This window comes from Halichoerus grypus, chromosome 8 (genome assembly GCF_964656455.1).
Source record: "Halichoerus grypus chromosome 8, mHalGry1.hap1.1, whole genome shotgun sequence".
NCBI lineage: Eukaryota > Metazoa > Chordata > Mammalia > Carnivora > Phocidae > Halichoerus > Halichoerus grypus.
In genome coordinates, this window is record NC_135719.1 from 58,814,951 (window position 1) to 58,833,927 (window position 18,977).

Sequence of the window (18,977 nt, forward strand, 5' to 3'; positions counted from 1 at the left end):
GAACAGTATATCCTGGGGATTATATATAATCTCTAAAGTTTTACTTCCAGCAAGAGTTCACAGCTTGTTTAGATTATCCAGGGGGTTAAAAAATCCAGTTCTTATTTATGGAGAACCCACAAATAGGAGCAGGTAAATATATTTTCCTAATCTAAAGGAGAGCTGCATTTAAATAAAGTCATGGGAAAGAGGGGAACATTTTTAGAGGCTTGGCTTCCAGTTTAAGGTCTTTAAGTGAATACTGACAATACCCAGGTGGTCAACAAATACTGATTCAAAGGAATCCTGTAAGTTGCCAAACAAGCAAGATGCAAATATCTTTACATATTATTTTAACATATGAAAGTGTATAACCTATATTAGTCTTTAAAATACTATTAAACAAGATTTTTACAGAAGAAGTCAACAACAAATCACCCATAAAATGTTTTTTCTTTCAAAGTTTTATCATAGACCTACCAGTTTCTGGTTAACGTGTAGATGCAAAAAAAAAAAAAAAAAAAATTACCATAAAATTACTATAAAATAGATACCACCTTGATTTCACTAAATAAAATATATTGAGTTAATTTTGAAGATATTAATGGAATGATTTTTCACTCATAACTCCCTAAGGCAAAATACAGAGATGAGAATGGTGAAAATGTGGAAATCAAAGGAGAACAATGAGAAAAACCCAGTATTTCATTTAATGCTACTTTTCATCTCATCAGAACTTTACATCAGTTTTAATATCAAATTAGCCTTACAATGGTGTTTTTCTTGTGAGCTAATTAAAATTGTAAGCAATAAAATTTTCATTGTCTGGTAAAAGGAAGAAGGTAAATAAAGTCATAAATATGGTCCTCCTTAATTTGGTCGGAATTAAATTGAACACATCTCAACATACCTAAAAATTAAAGATACAATAATTGTCACTTCTTAGAACTTACATTAAAATGTTCTTCTTAAAACTAGTGACTCTGGAGTTAATCGGGAGTTGGAATACTAAGAATAAAGGTGTAAGCATTTGAAAAAAAAGTTTATGCATTTTATATTAATTTTAAAAATAAAGCATTAAAATTCAGAATTTTCAGGTCACTCCTATGAATGTAGTCTTTTCCCTATTGGTAAAAAAAAAAAAAAAATACCTCTTTTTTCTTTTTTTCTTTTTTTGAGAAGGAGAAAGAGAGAGAGAATCTTAAGCAGGCTCCACACCTAGTGCAGAGCCAGATGAGGGGCTCACTCTCACAACCCTGAGATCATGACCTGAGCCGAAATCAAGAGTTGACCCTTAACCAATTGAGCCACCCAGGAGCCCCTACCTGTCCTTTCCTAGAAACTGTGAATAGGATCATGGTAAGTTACAAATGGTACCAAACAACAGTCTACATTGAACTTGCCATTTCACATTCACTTTTTAACCTAAATGGTAAATGATTAGGCAGTCAATATAATCAAGAAAATATTAAGCATCAAAGTACACATTTCTTAGATGATGAAAAGAAAGAAAAAAAGAGACTTAAATTTCGAAGAAGAGTAAGTATTAATCAGGGTTAGTGGCTACACTTCTTGGGAACCTTGAAAAGAATAGCAAATTGCTTTTTTGGTATGTGGGGTAGATAGAGGGATTCACAGTGGCCAATTTAGAGTTACAGGTATCACGGCATAGGCATGATTCACTGTAATCCTAGCTCTGTTCTGTGACCTTAGAAAAGTAACTTTATCACTCCTCGATTCAGTTTCTCCATCTCTGAAGGGAAAAGATCTAATCCTTCCAAGCTTTAACATGCTATGCATCTCTGAATACAGATAATTGGTTGTGTCCAGCCATAAACATTACTTCCTCCCACTATCAACATTTGATTCTATTGGAGCCCATGGTTAATAGGGATGGCCAGAAAACAGGGGACAAGGGAGTCATTTGCAGGCATCCTTTGCTGGTTGGTAGTTATCAGCTAACAGGCTTCTACATAGTCTTCAATTTGCAAAGCACTTCCCTCTGACTTTCTGTGTGCCTCTTCTTTATGTGTGGTTATTGCCAAGGTGAAGTTTCTTGCTTCTAAGCATCTCCTTGAAAATCAATTCCTTTTAAAGGCTGTAGTTTCAATGCTACTTACATTGTTCTAGGAGGGAGAGGGAAAACAGGATTTAAAGTACAATTAGCAATTTAAAACGACTGAACAGATCCTTGCAGCAAACCACCCCTTCAAAAAGTACACCTTCAAATAAAATAGGTCGAAAAGCATGATTGTAATCTCTGAAAATGCTAACATTTCCTGACACAGACACGATTGAAAACAATGGATTAATAATGTTTAAATCCCCTGACTTTGCTTTTTGAAGAAAATGGGGTTAGTGTCAAACCAATTTAACAAATGGAATTTCAGCTTCATTGGAAAAGTTAGAGTAACAAACTCAAAAAGATGATGCTTAAATTGCCAACAATGAGACAGTTACTGGCATGTTTTCAGCTAAAGCAATTGCTACAACATTATCAAGCATTGATTCTCAAATATTATTGGCAAAATGTTGGGAAGTCACGTGTATTTCAATTTATAAATCCGGATTCAGTTCACTTGTTATTGTTTCATAGATATCACGATGGGGGTGGGGGGGGGGGACAATCATCTAACTCACCTGCCTTTTTAGAGACAATTGTCCCTAATCACATCATCTTGTGGTTTTCAAGGGATCGAAATGCCTTTGATTCAAAAGATTTAAAGATCAATTTTTTTTTTTGATAAAAATAAGAGCAAAGTGATTGGAAGGAAGCACCATAAAGACAATAATAATTTTTAGATCCTTTGGAGATTTCAAGAAACAATTCAAGATGAAAGGAAAGACTATCTGTAGTCCCAATGTCAGAAATATACTACAACAGTATTTATCACATTTGCTCCCTAAAATCCAAATTAGCATGCATTTCAGTGATTGCATACATGCTTGTCACTAAGGAGGGGGTCAAACACTTAAGGAACCACTTCTCTTTTGGTGAAAAGCATCATAACTTTTCATAAATGCTATGGATTGCTGGAATTCAACTACAGAGATTTTGAGTATGAGGCAGTGGTGGGAGACAGGAAAGTAAGGAAATGCGTAGGGTTTAGAGGAATGGTGGAAGCTGAAGAGCAAGTAAGGCTGGGACCCTCAGGCTGACCATCAGCTTTCTCTGACACCTCTCTTCACCTGTGCCTGGATTTGGTCCCTTCATGTCTACGCTCTTACAGTACCCATGTACACCTCAATTACGCTGTCTTCTTGTTATTTAATTTCTTCTTCCTCTTTGCTCTAGATAAGGAGCTCACTAAAGCAAGAGATATCTTTTACTTCTGTATCCCAATGCCCTGTATAAGTCCTCATACTTAAATACTCAGAATGTCTGTCAGATAAATGAATTGTATCTTCTGGAATGGGGACTCCATGAGAGACTGGATCTTGACTTCTTGTTTGCTGATGTATTCTTAGCGCCTAAAAAACTCCTTGGCACATGGTAGGCCCTCAATAAATATTTCTTACAGGAATGAGTGATTCGTTCATCAGTTATGCAGCACTCTCTTTAGAAAGCAGGCCCACGGCTCAAGCAGCTAAAACTGACTAGTGCCTTTAAGATAAACTATATCCCAATAGTTCTAGTTCAAATATAAATTCAATTAAGAGGGCCAGTACCAAAGTAAAGGTTGTTTGTTAAGAACACCAAGGTGAAAAACACTGACTAAATGCATTTCTCACTTGGTATTACAGATGCATGACCACAGTCTAATGAAATCTCAGATTCTGTGAGACACCTGGGGCTTCATTATACAATAAATGACTCATTAAACACTAAGTTAAAATGTATTTGATTGACAGAAATCACCTCCAGAGGACAACTAATCCCTGATGCTGACATGGAATTCCCTGCATGTGTTTAGGGGTGAACAGCAAGTCTGTCAGAATGTTTTTAAGAGCATTTGTGTTTGCATAGATAGATAAAAAGCATCAAGGACTCCCAAAATTCTCATGATGAAAACAGACTCGATGCCCAACATCACGATGCAAAATATGTAAAATGGTGTGCTCCTTTGGAAAGGAAACAGACTCTCATTCTTGCTATCATATATTGGAAAACTGCCCTTTTTTTTTTTTTAAAGATGGATTTACCATGTGGGAACAAATCCTCCTGGTCTTGATCAATCGGCTGTCCAAATGGGAAAATTATAATCCCTTTCCACCTCCCTCATGAATGTTCCAAAACAAAGAGTATATTTTTATGCAACAAACTGGGCCAATAAATTGTGCCCTTATAGAAAATGTTTTGTGGTAAAAGGAGAGAGATTTACAATAAGCAGGAGGTACCTTAGAGGACTGGGAAGTTCAGTATTAATGTTCAGATTATTTACCAGCAAAACAGATTCAACCTCCTTCTTATGATGAGAAATACACATGAGGAAAATGTAATAACATACAACCAGACTCTCTGGCTTAATACCCATTTCCCCTTTATTTCTGCTCCAAATCCATCTTCAAAGAAATGGGAGTAGGCTTAAAAGAAACCAGCAATCTCCAGTAAAAACAGGAAGATTATGAGGTTACTTGGGGATTTGGCTAAGCATAAGTAGATTTTAAAAATCAAAAGAAACTGAGTTTTGATTTGTTTTTCTGATCAAATCGTATCTAGGAAAGCCCACAAAAATTAAGCAGTTTTGTCCTTTCCCAAATTTGTAAATGCCCTTATTATGTAGACAGGACATCTGTTTCTTCCTTGAAGCTGCGTTCCCCAACTTTGTGTTTTTAAAATTAAGGGAAATACTTCTGAGGTAAGTTTGACATATGTAGTTCTAGGTTTTGCTGTTGTTGCTTGGTTGGTTTTCTGGATCCCCTGAAGCAAAGTTTCAAGACAACAGGAAAATACCACTGATCCAAAAGGCAACCAATTTAAATTTGAAGATATAGCTGGTTATTCATAAATTCTTTTTTAAAAATTGTGTTACTCATTGGCCAACAATCGGTTAGGAGTCAATATACAATTCAGTTACAGGAGTATCGCTTGGAAAATATGGTAAAAAAAAAAAAAATCCCTGAAAGTTACATTTCAACACCTAACAGAAGAATGTCAGTACTCTGATACTTCTCTAAATTATTATAAATAATCAATCAATATGGTATGCTCTAAAACATTTATAAGGTAAAATAGATAACGTACACCAGCTTACTCTTTCAAGTTCCATTTTGCATGCTTTTGGCAACTGTGAACTTTGTTTCTTAAGATTTATTTATTTGAAAGAGAGAGGCAGAGAGTTTGTGTGCAAGTTGGGGGAGGGGGAGAGGGAGACAAAAAATCCCAAGCAGACACCCCACTGAGTGTGGAGCCCTACGCTGGGCTGGATCTCAAGACCCAGGGACCATGACCTGAGCTGAAACCAAGAGTAGGACACTTAACTGACTGAGCCACCCAGGAGCCCTGGCAACTGTGAACTTCTGACATGAAGAAATATGCCAGGAGAAGTTGAGAATAAACACTTCTACTTCTGATTCATTCAGTTAAAAATATGTACTGAGTTTCTATCATGCACCCAGAATATTTTATAAGGTAGTAATAAAACTTACAGCTGTTGGATTCAATATATCAATTTGTAAATCTTTGAACAGAATTCAAGTGCTCCTCTAAGTGACACCATTCTACCATCTCTCTTAAACTAGATTACACATGTAATTATATTAACATATTGATATAAAATGGGTACAGGTGTATTTTTCTATAAAAACTATTTCAACAACTAATGATCATCAACGAATAGTAAATAAAGAGATCATATTTATGTTGGTAGTCAAATTTTTTAGGAGTTAACAGACTGTCAAACAACAGGAATATTTTTTTATTCTGGTGAGATGGTAAAATTTGTACTGTTAAAGCAAAATTGCACTGGACATAATGAAATAGGCCAGGAAAATTTTATTCAAGGGTGTGCAGCAGGGAAGAGAAATCAGAACTCAGTCCAACCTCAAGTCCACTGACATAACAGATGGGGACATTTTTAAGGGTTGAATTGGAAGGGGGATGAATGGGAGTTTTTAAGAGCTAGAGTTGGGGGAATCCTAGTCACCTGTGCTTGCTAATTGGCATTACCCCCCAAAAAGATAAACTTTCTCTTATAATCATGACCCAAGATAGTATTACAACGTGGAGCAAGGTACCTGTCCAAATTAAGCTCCTACCCCACAACAGAGACTGGGCGACAGGGGTCTATACTCCTTGGTGATTGCATTTGAAAGGGATGCCTGCCAGGTCCTTGAGAAAGCTAGTCCTGGGTTGTAAAACTGCCAAGAGGCTTTCAAAAAATTATAATTCAAAGAATTTACCATTATAATTTTTCTAAAGTAAATGCTGTAAGAAAAGGGAAGTCAGAGACCTCTGGGTTTAAGACTTCTGGATTTTGTAAGGGCCAAGGTGAGAGGGAGGTCAGGGGCCTAGACGTAAGTAAGAAGTCTAATGTTTTATCAAGTTGAGGGAAATGTTAAGGCCATGTTGGTCAGTACTCAAAGCTGAAAGAAACATTTAATAAATAAAAATATCAATATCAGGGGCACCTGGGTGGCTCAGGTGGTTAAGGGTCTGCCTTCGCCTCAGGTCATGATCTCCAGGTCCTGAGATTGATCCCCCATGTCAGGCTCCCAGCTCAGCAGGGAGTCTGCTCCTCCCTCTCCCTCTCCCCCTGTTGTGCTCTCTCTCTCAAATGAATAAATAAAAAATAAATAAATGAAAACATCAGTATCAAATCAAATGTATAACCAGAAGTAGATACAGTTGATCTTTGAACAATACAGGGGTTAGTTAGGGTCACTGACCCCTGCACAGTCAAAAATCCACATATAACTTTTGACTCCCCAAAAACTTAACTAGGAGCACACTACTGACTGTGACATACATATTATTTACATAAACAGTCATAAACACGTATTTTGTGGGTTATATTATATGTATTCTTAGAATAAGCTAGAGAAGAGAAAGCATTAAGAAAATCATAAGGAAGAGAAAAATACATTTACAGTACTGTAAAAAATCTGTAATCTGTAAGTAGACCCACAACAGTCCAAACCCTTGGTGTTCAAGGGTCAACTACATAATCTACTGTATTTTGTTATCATCAAAGTGCATTTCTCAATTTATTACCAAAAAAGAAGACATGTTTTCCCTTATGCCTCTCTGCCTTGCTTTCACTCTTTAGACCAGCAGTTGGCAATCTAAGTCCACTGCCAAAACCAGCCCATAGTTTTTGTTTTTAAAATAAAGTTTTATCAGTACATGACCATGCCCACTTGTTTACTTAATATCTATGGCTGCTTTTGCACCTGGAGTGCAGAGTGGAGCAGTTGTGACAGAGACTATAAGACCCACAAAGCTAAAAATACTTACTATGTGGCCCTTCATAATTATAGGCTCACATGCAGGTCACTTGATACCAAAGAAGTATCCAAAAATACCTTCTTGTTACTGTTTACTTAAGTCAAAGGTAAGAGAAAAATACAAGTGATAAAATAAATAAAGGATGATTTTCCTCTTTTAAGCTGTTATACAGTTACCCTTTTTCTATATTAACATGATTGTGCTTCTCAGAATATAGGAAACCTGGCAAAGAAGTAATGTGACATCAGCTCACAGAGATATTTTGGAATAAATTTAACTTGATCCTTTCTTTTATTGATATTTTTTCCAGAAGCAGGCTCTTCATTGCTGTTGCTTCGCTGTTGTCTTTTTTAACATAGTTTATTTTATTTTAGACTGTTAATCATAGTTGCATTTTTATTGTGCTCAATTTGGTGTGAGGTATTCTGAATTATAGCCAATGACATGGGACAGAGCAGATGACAAAGTCACAGGATTCCATTATGGCTGCCCAGTTACAAAATAGGTTGCCTCAAAAGGAGTGTGTTGTTGAGAGGGATGATGACCATCAGTAATGGATACAACAACAGGGTTTCTAATCTGGAGAAAGGTTCAATTACATGACCTCTAAGTTCCTTTTCACCTCCATAATCTATAAGTCTTTATTATTTAGATTTAGGACATTCTGTTGACTAAAAAAACATACAATTGATCAAAAAATTTTTAAATGTACTCTCCCATAGAATGTTCTAGATTTATGACTGGTGATTAAATGCTAAGAACAGTAAACTTTGAAAAAGACCATTGATTTTGGTCCAATCCACATCCATCATTCAGATGGTTGAAAATGACTATCTGGGCCAGCTTCTATTTGGTTGACATGAAAATATGATCTGATCCTTAATATAAAAGTACAGTTTTCTAATAAATGTAAATAGTTTACATATTATATATGGTATATATCTGAACAAGATGCATTTATATACTTAGACCAGGTTTCAAAGGTAAACTGTAGGCAAGGAATAACACAATTCTAAACCCTTACCAAAACTCCTCAGTAAGGGTCACTTCCATAGAACCACATTTACTGCAGTACGTGTGTTCTCAATAAATCTTGGTTTTGAACTAGTAGCTCCGCTATAAATATAGGAAGGAAGAATATGCAGCCTATTGTTTGGGTCAAGACAGTGTCATGGCTCTGGATGTGTGTCTCTGACACCCACAGACTCTGTAAAGTTGGACGATGCACTTCCATCATCAGGCTTTAGTTTCCTCAGATATCAAATAAGGCATTGGTTCTCAAACTTCAGAGTTTATAAGAAGCATCCAGAGGACTTATTAAATCACACATCACTGGGCCCCACTCCAAGAGTTTCTGATTCAGTAGGTTTGGAGTAGGGTGGAGAATTTGCATTTTCCAAGTTCCCAGGTGTTGCAAATGCTGTTTCTCAATGGAGCACACTATGAGGACAAAATAAGGTTTGGGAAGAAATGGTTGTAGCGAATTACCAAATCCTTAACACTTTATAGCTGTGAGAGAGCGTAGCCAGCACCAAATAGGCACATTCAAATGTAACTGACTTTGTAATCACAATTGCATTTGAATTAGAAGAAAGGAGATGAATGCTTTTCTTTCTTTTTCTTTAGATTTCAACAGAGATTTTCGAACACTGTACGAGTTTTAGAGTACTTACGTCATAGCTTGATAAATGGATTCAATCCCATAACGCATGGCAAATTCATCGACTATTTCTTGGGAAGCATCATCAAAGAAAACCTTCCAGGCTTCCTCCCCTTTGACCTCTGGGATTTTCACTCCACCATTAGACTTCACTTCAGTCAAGTAATGGAAGAGATTCTAAAAGTAAGTGGTTTTCAATTGTTCAGTAATTCCTCAGAATAGGCCAGAAATATGTAACTGTAACTCTCAGTAATTTATATTTGCATTGTGATTGCATCTAATGTTTCATCAGCATATAGAAGCAATAGGAATATATTGGATTTTTATTCTAACTCATCTCATATTTATGCAAATTGGTTTTATTTCTGCCTATGTCTACACAGAATCAAAGATTCAGATGTTTCATATGTAGCAATTCATTGTAGAAGGAAGTATAAGTTTTTGTATGTTAACATTTCTACAGGCTAGAACATATTTTGCACTCATGGGCTCTGAATAAACTATAAGGCCCTGGATGAATACTGTGATTTTGGCTATGTTAATACAGAATTCTAGTATATAAAGGGCTTTGACTATGAAACGGTAGGAGTCAGAGCTATGAATTGAGGTTAAAATGAATGTTTGAGAATTCTGTAATGAAGTAAAAATCCCTACATACAATTTCTTTTTGCTTTTAACAAGTTTGGGAACTGCTATATGGATGCAGCCTGGGTCACTAAAGGACCCTTTCTTGAATTTAATTCTTTCTGGTTCTTGGACTAGCAGAAAAGGACTCTGAAAAGCAAAGTATATTGCTGTTCCTCTGATCCCAAATATTCTCTGTCCAAACTATAAGGCCAGAGTTGGCTCTCCATCCTGCCAGTTCAGGGATTTCTATTTATTGATTTGAAAATTGAACCACCTTTCTTAAAGGAGTAGTATCACTGGCCAGATTGGAGTCAGGAACTTAAGCTTGGGCCCCATATCTAATTATGTGTAAGGTGTAAATGATTTAAATACTGTTCCCCATTCATTCTTTAGTAAAATGGAAGTGCAAATAATTCCACACATAAATTTTCATAGATACCTTTAGGAAAGATTATATGCAAAGAGCAAATATTCTGTTATCTTTTTCTACCTTAGGAAGGTATTTTCTTCTCCACCTCTCTGAACATGGGGAAGGGTACCTTCCTCAGCTTCACCTCTTATTTTCTGATACACGGAACAACAGTCATTTTTATCAGAGACAGGCTCTGGGGACAGCTCTAAGCTCTTAGATGCAAAGCATCCAATAGAAACAAAAGACTACGTGTCTGGGGCGCCTGGGTGGCTCAGTCATTAAGCGTCTGCCTTTGGCTCAGGTCATGATCCCAGGGTCCTGGGATCAAGCCCCGCATTGGGCTCCCTGCTACGCGGGAAGCCTGCTTCTCCCTCTCCCACTCCCCCTGCTTGTGTTCCCTCTCTCGCTGTGTCTCTGTCAAATAAATAAAATCTTTAAAAAAAAAAAAAAAAGACTATGTGTCTGTATTCTACACTGAGGTGATTCTGCCCTTTGGATTCAAACTGGGTAGTCTAACCTCTAAGCCAACCAAGCCTTACTTTTGGGGCAGATATATTCTCTACTATCCCTGGGTGGTAAGGAAATTTTGATCCTTCCCATTCCCAACATGTTTGTGGAATCAGTAATTAAAATGGAGGATAGTTCAATATGTATGAAGCCCTTTGTTATTCTAGAAAAAGAAAAAAAAAATCATTGCTTATTACAATGGCTACCAAAAACCACTGATACAATATCAGCAATTTTGTATTTCTAATACTCCCAACTAAATCTTTAATAAAATCTGAACACAAACTCAGAGTTCTCAAAGATAATCATATTTGGATCCTCTCCTGTATTACTAAAGTACTGTATATTTAATGCTTCCAAAATATTTGTCATAACTTTTTTTTTTAACGAATGCTTTTGATATTTTTCTTCTTCCTTGGTCTACTTATTAATTATCATCTTATTGCCTTGTTTGTTAATACCTGCCTCATGTGTTTGTTCTGACTCTCAGAGGACATCTGCCCACTCTTCAGAGAGTAAGACATAGGCTGTATGATTCCCTAGCACATCACATGCTATAGTACATAGTACAGGGTCAAAACTCCAGGAACAAATTCAATTTGCACAAACCTAATTCAATTATACTTTTGAGCCAAATACCTTGTTATATAATCCACAAAGACCTACTTCTTTTCTAGGTTTTATTATTAATACAATTCAATTCACTTACCTCATGTAAACATGTATATTGTATATGGTATGGGGCAACCTTCTCCTCTCCTTTTATTTCCACATTGATTTTCAATCGAATGGCCCCAGACACAGCTGACTTATCTGTCCGTTTCTCTGATAAAGTGAAACAGTAATTGGTCATTTTTGAAAATACCATATTTCTCAAAGAAATTCTCAAAAGCTTTAAAAAGGCTTACATGGCTAAAAGCCACTTTTCTAGATCAGGTTTGATTATTAACTAGCCATCATGATTCTGGTAAACACAATTTAAAATAATGTGCCTATCGTGTCACTAATTGTCAAACCACATTACAGATACTTCAAACCACAAAGCTTAATCGGAAGACTCTGCCATTCTGATACAAACTTCTGTGTACTTGATCAGTTTCTACAATGAAATTAATTGTTTGGGCAATTAAAAGCAAGATAACTTAAAAATACAATTAATCAGAAAACTATTTCATGTAAAAGCTTTCATTTCTCTTTCCATGCTTGAAACGATGAGTCAAAGCTCTAACAAAAATTTGTTCACAGTTTTATCAGTGATTCCTAAAGACATACAGTCTATGGCCTGTGTTTACTAATGTGTTGGATTAACTGTTTATTGGGACGGAATCAATGTGCAATCAATTCAATCAAATAATGTGTATGTGTGTTCAATATGACCTGATCAGTAGCTTTAAGAGAAAAAAAAAAAAGCATAATCACATAATTTGTAGAGTTTGAATGTACATAGGGGACCTATATTTGATATCTACTTCACAGATGAAATAAAAAGAGGCAAGCTGACCCATTTCACAAATAAAACACAAGGAGGTAGAGTAACAGAGAAAGTGGCAAAGACTTACTGACTCTCTAAGCATGACTGTATTTATAGTCATAAAAGATACATTTAAATCATGAAGTCTGCCTTCTTGTGGAATGTCTGCTGATTTTTCATTGTTAATATTTGAGTCATTATGTTATGAAGATTCTTCCCCGAGGAGTGCCAGTATCATGAGAGTTTCTCCTACTGGCTGGGAGATAGTTGATTTTCAACAAATCTTAAAGTTCTCCGCTGGGGCCAAAAGAAATGCAAGTTCTGGAATCTTTTTGTCACAGACTTCTGTCCAAAGTCCCAGGGAGCATTACTGGTTCTTTGATTTTAACCATCATCATCCCCAGAAACATATGGGACACTGGCTCTGCTTAGATGCCCAGGGCTTTTGGCCAAGTCTTCCTCTGCATGGTGGAATGAATTCTATGTGATGAAGGATGATCACTATACAAAGAGTATAAATATGATACTTATGGGGATTGAACCTACTAAGGGATTTTACACAAATCTAAAACCTGTCCTTCCCAGCCTCCCTCCTTCTCTCCTTCTCTCTCCTCTAAAACTCCCAATGTCAGCAAATGAGGGCACAAATATAGAAACTGACGGTGAACAGGCAAAGATTTCCCTGTCCTGTTGCATCCTATTTTCCTCCCCATACACGGAAGGACCATTTCAGCATAAGAGCTGAATAGCCGATTTTTACTGATTTTACTAATAGCTCATTCAAGCTCCTTGGCAAACTGAATTTACCCACATCAAAAAACATGTGACAGGAGGCAAAGAACATCAAAAGAATTGTTCTTTTGTCAAAAGAACGACTTAAGGAATTTCTGTTTTGGATTCTAACTGCCTCAATTCAAGGACATGCTAACTTACTACAGAAAAAAAGTCTATGTATAAGTAAACCACTTTACAACACAATTTGTGAGTATTGCACAGAGCTAACGTCCTGAAGTTTATTTTTACCTAATATCTCCGTTTTCATATAGAAAAAGTGTCTTATAGTATAAACAAGACACAGGAGGATGATCACTATAACTGAAAAATTCCATCAATAATGTAAAAGCACCAATTTTCTTTAAGGAAGATTTCTTTCAAATATATTTTGATATTGGGTTCTCAGTCTAGCTTGAATCATTTGTATCCAGATAAGTTATATATCTTTCATTCTTTAAAATTATTGTATTATTTAGAGTTTCATTAGTTCTATGACTTTATCCCTTTACTTTGTCAAATATTTCATTATTTGAAGTATGTGGGTTTTTCAAAAAGCCAAAAGCTCTCTTTAACTTACTACAATATATTGATAACCTAAATGGAAACTCTTTGTAATCCTGGGACTGTATAAACACTTCTTTGACTTAACCAGCCCTTAAAATTTTAATTACAACATTTCAGATGATAGCACTAAAAAATTTTGGATCTGGCAATCATCAGTTTGTTCTCTTTATTGATAGATCTGATTCTGGTTTTTGTTTATTCATTTGTTTTGTCTTTTAGATTCCACATGAGTTAATGGGGTTGGGGGAATGGGCAAAATAGGTGAAGGGGAGTGGGAGAAAGAGGCTTCCAGTTATGGAAAGAGTAAATAATGGATGGGAATAAAAGGTACAGCACAGGGAGTACAGTCAACAATACTGTAAAAGTGTTGCATGGTGATGGATGGTAGCTACACTTGTGTGAGCACAGCATAACATACAGAGTTGAATCACTATGTTGTACACCTTAACCTAATGGAACATTGTGTATCAGCTATAGGCAAACATATTGTTGTTTTTTTCAAGATATTTTGGATCATGTCCTTTATAGAAACTGAGCTGATCCGTATATTTTTTACTATTATTAAATCAGCACTGAAGATTCTGGGTTATTATTCAATTACTGTAAAAGTCAAAATAAAACTTTATTTAATTCTTGGTTCCATAATAAAATTTCATTTAAAAAGTCATGCCAACTAAACATATTCTCAGTATCTTTATCAACAGAGTAAACATAAGTCCACATATATATGGCTTTGCCAATGACACCCTACTTTTATATCATCATTCGAAAGATATCCAAAATACGCTTTTCCTTTATTGCTAAAATTTCACTAAGGAATCAAAAGGAAGTCAAACAGCATAAAGTCATAGGTTATTTTTTTTTCTATCCATTCAGCAAAGTTTTTGAAGCTATATTTATGAATTAAAAATCAAGAATGGGATATTTTTCTCCTAAAAGACACCCAGTAGATTTTTTGAAAGACTTTCTCTTTTCATCTCAAATTTACCAACATCTTTCAATAATACTGAATTTGAATAAATATTTCAGCAGAATGTTGTAGAAAGACACTGATTATTTTTACTTATATGGGAATAATGCAGGCCACAGATATTCTGAAATTTATTTAACTGTTTTTCAAGTAAATTTAAAAATAGTCACCTAAGTTGTACCAGACATCCATCTCTCCACTCAGGGTCCTCACTTCTACAATTGTCTGTCCCAAAAAATCATCTGACTCCTTTCTGAAATGTTGCTTGACTCTGGATTTAATGTCATCATCTTCATCCCACACTCTGACTTTGATTCGATCTGTGGAGTTATGGCATTCACTGAAAATAAATGTGGATAAGTTAATAACTATTGGTAATGCTCTAAATGGCATTTGATGTTAGCAACTCATTTTAAATCTATCTAATCCAGAAAGGCATAGTATGTTACCTAATAAATGAGATTTCCCACTGACCCATTCCATCTATAGGATGTTACAGATGTCAGGGATATTGAAAAATGCTGCATTAGTTAAGCAATGTTAATAAGGGGTAATCATGTCCTATTCCAACATAATTCCTTTAACTGAACTAAATATAATCAATACGGGTCAAAAATATTTAGTGTATTTTCTCTTTGATATATTTCCTATTTGCAATGGTTTTCTAGAAAAACACAGCCATGCTCAGAGAATACTGCACCATCAATATAAAGCTAATTTTACTGCTATGGATGTCACAGAGTATAAATGACAACACAGTTATGTGCTAGTACTTAATACTAAAAATCCCAGTAAGTATGTAAGATACTGTTAAATCAATTAGAATTAGAGCAAAACCCTCTGTTTTTAAGAATAAACTTCACACTTTAATCCATTTCTCACTTCAAGGTTTCTTCCACTTACTCGTGTTGAAGCCCACACATACAGTGTTAGCACTGCCAACACATATTATGGTGTTTCCTGACCCTTTGGCTTTTGTATACACTCCTCCCTATGCTTCTCTGTCTGCCAACCAATCATTCTTTAAGCATCGGGTCATCACCTGCTCTTTCTAACTTTTTTTGGTAGCTATTGAGCCAGTTAGGATGATCAATGATGAGCTCCAGTTTGCTCTGCATGTGCATTCACTCTAGCATACGGATCTTCAGCATGGGGTCAGTGGATGAATTCCGAACATCAAAAATACATAAAGAACTTATAAAACTCAACACCCAAAAACAAATAATCCAGTTAAGCAATGGGCAGAAGACATGAACAGACATTTTTCCAAAGAAGACATACAGATGGCTAACAGACACATGAAAAGATGTTCAACATCACTCATCAAGGAAATACAAATAAAAACTACAATGAGATATCACTTCACACCAGTCAGAATGGCTAAAATTAACAACACAGAAAACAACAGATACTAGCAAGGAAGTGGAGAAAGGGGAACCCTCTACACTGTTGGTGGGAATACAAACTCATGTAGCCACTCTGGAAAACAGTATGGAGGTTCCTCAAAAAGTTAAAAATAGAACTACCCTATGATTCAGCAATTGCACATGCAGAAGAATGAAACTGGATGACTTTCTTACACCATACACAAAAAAATTCAAAATGGATGAAAGACCTAAATGTGAGACAGGAATCCATCAACCTCTTTGACCTCAGCCACAGCAATTTCTTGCTAGAAACATCTCCAGAGGCAAGGGATACAAAAGCAAAACTGAACTATTGGGACTTCATCAAGCTGAAAAGCTTTTGCACAGCAAAGGAAACAATCCACAAAACTAAAAGGCAACCTACAGAATGGGAGAAGATATTCACAAATGACATATCAGATAAAGGGCTAGTATCCAAAATCTATAAAGAACTTATCAAACTCACCCCTCCAAAAAAAATCCAGTTAAGAAATGGGCAGAAGACATAAACAGACATTTCTCCTTATCAAACTCACCCCTCCAAAAAAAATCCAGTTAAGAAATGGGCAGAAGACATAAACAGACATTTCTCCAAAGACGACATCCAAATGGCCAACAGACACATGAAAAAATGCTCAACATCACTTGACATCAGGGAAATACACATCAAAACCACAATGAGATACCACCTCACACCAGTCAGAATGGCTAAAATTAACAACTCAGGAAACAACAGATGTTAGCGAGGACACAGAGACAAGGGAACCTTCTTACAATTTGGAGGGAATGCAAACTGGTGCAGCCACTCTGGAAAACGTATGGAGGTTCCTCAAAAAGTTAAAAATAGAACTATCTTATGACCTAGCAATTGCACTACTAGGTATTTATCCAAAGAATACAAACATAGTGATTCGAAGGGGCACACACACCCCAATGTTTATAGCAGCAATGTCCACAATAGCCAAAATATGGGAAAAGCCCAGATGTCCATCATCAGATGAATGGATAAAGATGTGGTGTGTGTATATATATCTAATACACACACACACACACACACACACACACAATGGAGTATTACTTAGCTATCAATAAGAATGAAATCTTGCCATTTGCAATGATATGGCTGGAACTAAAGGGTATTATGCTAAGCAAAATAAGTCAGACAGAAAAAGACAAATACCATGTGATTCCACTCATATGCGGAATTTAAGAAACAAAACACATGAACATCGGGGAAGGGAATGAAAAATAAGATAAAAGATAGTGAGGGAGGCAAACTATAAGACACTCTTAACTATAGAGAACAAACTGAGGGTTGCTGGAGGGGAGATGGGTGGGGAATGGGGTACTTGGATGGTCAGCATTAAGGAGGGCACTTGAAGTAATGAGCACTAGGTGGTATATGCAACTGATGAATCACTGAATTCTACCCCTGAAACTAATAATACACTATATGTTAATTAAATTGAATTTAAATTAAAAAATGAAAACAAAAGCAAAAAACGAACAAAAAAGATAGAACTACCCTATGATCCAGCAATTGCACTAAGTATTTACCCAAAGGATAAAAAAAATGCTGATTCAAAGGGGCACAGCACCCCAATGCTTATAGCAGCATTAGCAACAATAGCCAAATTATGAAAAGAGCCCACATGTCCATCGGCTGATGAATGGATAAAGAAGATGTGGCACATATACAATGGAATATTACTCAGTCATAAAAAAGAATGAAGTTTTTCCATCTGCAACAATGGGGAGTGAGAGTATATTATGCTAAGCAAAATAAGTCAGAGAAAGACAATATATGATTTCATTCATATGTGGAATTTAAGAAACAAAACAGATGAATATGGGGGAAAAAGAGAGGCAAATCAGAAAATGGACTCTTAACTATAGAGAACAAACTAAGGTTTGCTGGAGGGGAGGTGGGTGGGGGGATGGGGTAACTGGGTGATGGGCATTAAGGGGGGCTCGTGATGCAATGAGGACTGGGTGTTATATGCAACTGATGAATCACTAACTTCTATACCTGAAACTAATATTACATTGTATGTTAACTAGAATTTAAACAACTTGAAAAAAGAAAGAAAATAATTTCACCTTTATTTTCCTTCAATTATGAACATAAAAAACAAACCACAGCTGAGTACCTGGAAGATTTTGTCACCAGTAAAACCAAGATATTTACATGTAACATTACCATTGTTATGAAACTTGTAATGTTATTTGTAACTATCATTTACTGTACTAAAAGTATTCTTCAAAATAATTGATTTTTTCAATTCTATATATTTTATCTTAGGAATTTACAAATAAATGATTTTGAAAAGCGTCCATGGTTTTCACCAGACTGCCAAATGGACTCACGGCATAAAAAATACTTAAGGACATGGGCGCCTGGGTGGCTCAGTCATTGGGCATCTGCCTCGGGCTCAGGTCATGATCCCGGAGTCCTGGGATAGAGTCCTGCATCAGGCTCCTGCTCAGAGGGAGGCCTGCTTCTCCCTCTCCCAGTCCCCCTGCTGTGTTCCCTCTCTGTCAAATTAATAAAATCTTTTTAAAAAAAAATACTTAAGGACAATTGACAGAGTTCTCTCTCTCCCATTAACCTGAGGCAAGATAATACAGTACATTTAATAATAAAACTTGCAGTATAACATGGCAATGTGAAAAATAAGCCCCACTATTTTTATGTAATGCTAGAACTTTCCACATAGAGCACTTTGGCAATTTTTGGGACTTTTTTTTTTTTTTTTGGTTGCTATAAACATTTAGGGGCACTAGTGGCATTAGGTGGGGTAGGCCTGGGATTTGGACACCTTACCATCTACTGGACAGCCTGCATGATTTGAAATGATGCAAAAGCATTAATAAAGATGCAAAACGCATTGAAAATCACCTCAGTTTGAGACTTTTCTTTTTACATATAAACACCAACTCTTTTGTGTATTTTAAGACATAGAAATTTTTTAGAAAACAGCTAGTGTCTAAATCACTAATCAAAGGAAAATTGTTGTTGCTGCTCAGAACTTTACCAAGAGCTGTTTTGCACTTTGAGAAATTATATTACCAATGTCAAAATCGCTCAAAGTATCTGAATCAAAGTATTTGTATCAGTCTGTAGTGGAGATGATCACATATATGCTAATTCTACCAACATACGAAAGCATGTAACTACTACCTTATGTATTCGAGGGTAGCTGTATTTTACTCTTATATG

The 18,977-nt window shown here is 35.9% G+C and overlaps 1 protein-coding gene across 1 annotated transcript in view; it reads right to left on the reverse strand.

Annotated features, from left to right (window-relative positions):
• UNC13C (unc-13 homolog C) overlaps positions 1–18,977 on the reverse strand; it is a 559,379-nt gene that overhangs the window by 288,530 nt on the left and 251,872 nt on the right. Inside the window, exons 10-12 of the mRNA XM_078079321.1 lie at positions 14,522–14,691; positions 11,282–11,397; positions 9,040–9,203 (exon numbers count right to left, since the gene is read on the reverse strand). Of these exons, the coding sequence (XP_077935447.1) occupies positions 9,040–9,203; positions 11,282–11,397; positions 14,522–14,691 (450 nt within the window). The remainder of the gene's footprint in view (positions 1–9,039; positions 9,204–11,281; positions 11,398–14,521; positions 14,692–18,977) is intronic.